This window comes from Octopus bimaculoides, chromosome 6, assembly GCF_001194135.2.
Source record: "Octopus bimaculoides isolate UCB-OBI-ISO-001 chromosome 6, ASM119413v2, whole genome shotgun sequence".
Classification (NCBI taxonomy): Eukaryota; Metazoa; Mollusca; class Cephalopoda; order Octopoda; family Octopodidae; genus Octopus; species Octopus bimaculoides.
The window spans coordinates 81,169,948-81,175,067 of record NC_068986.1 but is presented as its reverse complement, the minus strand read 5'-3'; the positions used below and the strand labels follow the sequence as shown (position 1 = coordinate 81,175,067).

Below are 5,120 nucleotides of genomic sequence, written 5' to 3'. Positions count from 1 at the left end.
AAACAGCAGCAGATTCAAGCAGGGCAACTTTGTAAATGTGACAACATGAATAAACGACCAGAAAACATCAATAGCAATAATAATAATAATAATAATAATAATAATAATAATAATAATAATAATAATAATAATAATAATAATAATAACAACAACAACGACACCAACATGGGGAATTGGTGAGTAGGCGACGACGATGATAACGACGAGGATGATTGGCGATGATAAAAATAAAATATGATAATTAATTAATAAAATTACTTTTTAAGGAATTGGAAACTGGTGTAAATTTATTCTTCATGCCTCGGAGTTGATTGACGTTGCGAAGCGGTTAAATATAATGGTATGGTAAACACCATCAACAACATCAAAAACATATAGTCAACAACTATATCAGCAACAAAATCGTCAACAAAAGAACATCAACGCGGTCGCTTGATCTGCTTGAAAAAGCAGCTAAATCTTCCATCAATATCTGGTTTAGAACAGAATGCTACACTGAATTGTAGGTGAACTGTGTCAAGGAAAAGACGAGATGATCACGGCTGGAATGATTTTGATGAAAGATCTGAGATAAACACCACCACCACTACCACCACCACCACCAAAACCACCACCACCACCACCACCACCACCACCAACAACAACAACAACAACAACAGCTACACAGTAATTACAACAAATTCAACAACTACAACATTAACAGTAACTCAAGCAACCATCACAGCAATAGCAACGAGTTTATAGGTAGAGCTTCTATATTGCAACTCAACATATGAAAAGTAACAAACAATATCCCTCAAATTACACGCAACAATCTTAAAGCAAATAGGATAATGTAATCCTAGGTAGACTATGTCCGAGTTACAGATAGGGTGGATATGATTGGAGTGTCTTCGATCATTTTAAATCAATAGTTTTTTACAAGGTGGTTAAATCATAAGAGGTTGGTCAATTCTATTTTGTTTTAGCAATCCAGAATCTACTCTTTAGTTGTCCATTACAATTTATAAATGTACATATATGTATATAAATGTACAGTCTTTTTACAATAACCCAGTCTATTTAAGAAGATGTACGTCTTTAACACGTCTTTTGATCTGAAATTGTGTGCTGAAACTAAAGCGATTGTAGCGTGGAAGACAAAAGTTCGCCATTCAGAAACACACAGAGGCCGTTAACTTCGCTTACACATTTATTTGTAATACTGTGTCAAAATTTTCGTCGCTCGAAACTGCGATCGGTTCACCGACAAAATTTTGCGCAGTTTCGAGCGACGAAAATTTTGGCACAGTATTACAAATAAATGTTTCAATGAAGTTAACGGTCTTTGTGTGTTTCTGAATGGCTAACTTGTGTCTTCCACACAGCAATCTCCAGTCTATTTATTTGTAGTCTTGTCAATTTTATTCCAATTGCTTCTAATTTATAGCAGTCCAGGCAACTTTATGCCAAGTTGACCCAAACTATAGTTTTAAGCAGCTCCCTTGCTCTTTACTTACATATTGATTTATCAATGGTAGAGGAGAGACATAGTAAGATGAATTGGCCTGGGTGCATGACTGGTATTTATTCCATCCATCTTGAAATAATGGAAATCAAAGTTCACCTCGTTGGAATTATTATCCATTGATGTAAGACAGAATCAATTAAACAAGATCAATAGTTAAGTACTAGTTATGTAGTGAAGTCCAATGAACCGGCCACATTCCTCCTTTAGAATCCCTGAGCCGTTGTATCATATCTTCATTTTATTAACTAGTGAAAGCAATGTTATAGAATTGGTAAATTCATAGTCGTAATTTAGTTATATAATTTTACATTAAATTTACAGAAGTGTTCATAAAATAAATGCCAGTCAAAAACCTGGGTTGTTTAAATCAACTGTACCCTTCCCAAAATATTTGTCTTAAAATTAAATTCGTGGCCGGAGATTTGGCAAGAATAGTGTTATGAGGAAACACCAGACGTGAAATCGTTAGTTGTACACTTGTTAGACTTACTTCTATATAGTTGTTAGTGAAATGTATCAGTTTAGATTGTTGTATGTTTATATTGGATCATATTACATATTTGGACTAGATACAACCGTCTGAGAGCTGTAGATGGTGGAATTGACAGAGCACGGGAGAAAATGTTTTGCGCTATTTATTTACATTCTGATTTCAAATCCCGCCATATTATTCTGAATCTATAAAACAAATACCGGTTCCAGGACTGGTATAATTAAAACCGACTGTACCCAACTCACTAAATTTTGTGACCCTGTGCCTGTGGTAGAAATCATTTGTTATATTTGTACAAGTTAACCATATTCTTGTTAAACTATAGTTTCTTAACACAACTCTTCTTGTTAATTACACTCATATTGTTACTGTTTCCATAAAAATCATAATGTCATATTCACTTATTATCAAAATAAATCCGTAACGTGAGTCCTAACTGTATATAATCCGAAGTTGTCAGGTGAACACAAGGATGTAAAGCAACATTTCATGAAGGTGAATTTCTTACATGCTACAGGAAAGAGTCAAACTTTGGCTTCCATTAGACACACATTTCCACTACATGCATTGTGCTAAATCGTTTAGCAACTCTACGTATTTATTACCACACGTCTCCTGCTAATATCTCTTGTGTGACTTACTATTCCGATTGCATCCTTCATGCTATATGCAGCACACCTCAAGTGCCATACTACATTTGTTTGATATTTAGTGCATGTATCCATATAATATTAATACACGAGACATTCATGCGTTATATAAACATTATCTTGGTTTATATTATTTGAAATGAATGTATTTGGCAATTATCAATTTCTGAGTTACAGGAAGTCGAAAGCAAAAGACTTAATAGAATCATCTCGTGCTATCATAGGTGACAAGAATGCTTTACATTTTGTAGAAAGTTCCAGCCTTCTTTGATAATATGTAGTTGTCATTTGTAAAATGGAGATCAACTAAACCTATTTCTCATTGAATATTCTAAAGTTGGTTTCACTTTAGATTTTGGGGTCTTTCAGAACAGTTTGCTCTGTAGATTTGTGACGTCCCTTGGTAAAAAAGGGTCATATGACATTGCTAAGTTAGAAATAAAAGTTTAGTTCTGATAGAAATCACACACATCACCTACACAACTACAAATAAACATACTCTGAAGTCAATATATGCACACATGTCAACTGATTGTTACTCATGTTTCCTAGAATCAAGTGTACAATTCATTAAAACAATTCCGTTAACGTGTGCGTGCGTATGAGTGTGTGCGTGTGCTTATATGAAAATATATGTGTACATATGATTGCGTGCATGCGTGCGTGCGTGCGTGCGTGTGTGTGTATATGTGTCCGTGTGTTTATATGAAATGTGTGATTATGTCTTTTTCCCTCTAAATCCTCATCTCCCCGCCATATACCTATATGTATTTATATGTTAATATAAATTTATTGATACACATGACCAGAACTAATGATTATCTATATTAAACGATCTGGTCAAAACTGACCAAAAATGACCAAGGTCACTAACTTCAAACTTTTGATAATGTAAAATAATTGACATCATACATAAATGATCAAAATGATGTGTCATCCACTAATTAACAATTTATGTCATTCATATCATCAACAAAAGATTGTCATATAATAATTAAGAAATTATATGTCATTCAGTAATTAACTATGATATGTCATGCGATAATTAAGAGTTATGTCATTCAATAATTAACAGTTTATAAACGAATGTTTTGTGTTTGTTTTCTTTCTTTTCCAAACATTAATTCCGAATTATTTTCAGATATCCAGACTGTGTCTTTTACTCATAGAACTACTCTACACAAAATTCGAACTCCGATTACTTTCTACTCACTACACATCTTTACCCTTTTTGCTCTGTTCTTGATATAGAACCACGTCCAGTTTAGGTGACTGGCATTTTCTGCTCTTAACAAATTTAACCTTTATCATTGTCTGAAATAAATACTTCTCAACCATTTTTTGCCTATGGACCCTTTGGGTTCCTATTTTACTCTACTAGACCTACGTAGCTATTTGATGTGTATAAAAAACCCTACCGCATTTCTATAATTAAATATTAGGAATTGTGTAAAAAAGCTAAAATATTTCGTGTGTTGTAGAAGTATAAGAAGTTTATTACACACAAATTTTAACAATAAAATCTTATATGGAGCCCCAAAGGTCATATGGATTCCGGTTGAGAAACCCTGTCTTAAACCTACCTTTTGTCTCACCTCCCTATCCAATTGAACTCTAGTCTTAAATATTTACCGATTCCTTTTGAGCGTACCAAGATGAAACAGACCCCAATTCTATTGCTTTCTGCAGAAAATTTCCCTATGGCATAAATACAATTCTCTAGGAATCAACTCACTATTTTCACTGCTTAAGGTGACGAGTAACATCAAGAAGAAATCTTTGAAACACACTTAATCAAACATAGACTCATATGTTCTAACCGAGTCTCCTGGTCTTTGCAACACATTTAACTAACCACAGTCTTACAAGTTTAACTTCGCTTGCTGACACTCCGAGTCTTTCATGGAACAGGAAAACAAAACAGACCACAATTATTTCATATCTTTCCTTTCGAAGAAAATTACTTATGAGCCAGTAGTAACCAAAATATCAGAGATAACAGTCTCACATTATCATATACAGTGACAACACGCTCATGTAGTCACACAATGTGTCTGTTGGTCACAAGTTTTATCTGGCGGTCAGATACATTGTCAGTTGACCATATGGTTTCTATATTACCCACATACTTTCCACAGTAACCGTATGATGTGAAGGTCACTTGCAGCCTCCAAACTCATTTTACCTCATATCGTCTATCATCTAACTAAATATAAATTCAGAAAACGAAATAATGTAAAATCTTACAACATTCTGTTCCTACACTTGAATGAACGATGTGGTTTTAACAACTCTTTAATTTTCAGTTTAAGTTTCAGATGTATGAACGCCAAACAGTAATAACAGGTCTCAAAGAGAATCAACTTCTAAAGAATTTAATTAAAAATATCTATCTATCTATCTATCTATCTATCTATCTATCTATCTATCTATCTATCTATCTATCTATCTATCTATCTATCTATCT

General features: G+C 33.6%; 1 protein-coding gene across 1 annotated transcript in view; it reads left to right on the top strand.

Annotated features, from left to right (window-relative positions):
* The window catches only part of LOC106878619 (GATA zinc finger domain-containing protein 14), an 82,508-nt gene extending 80,314 nt beyond the window's left edge, over nucleotides 1-2,194 (top strand). Inside the window, exon 3 of the mRNA XM_052968484.1 lies at nucleotides 2,080-2,194. Within this exon, the coding sequence (XP_052824444.1) occupies nucleotides 2,080-2,194 (115 nt within the window). The remainder of the gene's footprint in view (nucleotides 1-2,079) is intronic.
* The last annotated feature ends 2,926 nt before the right edge of the window (nucleotides 2,195-5,120 follow it).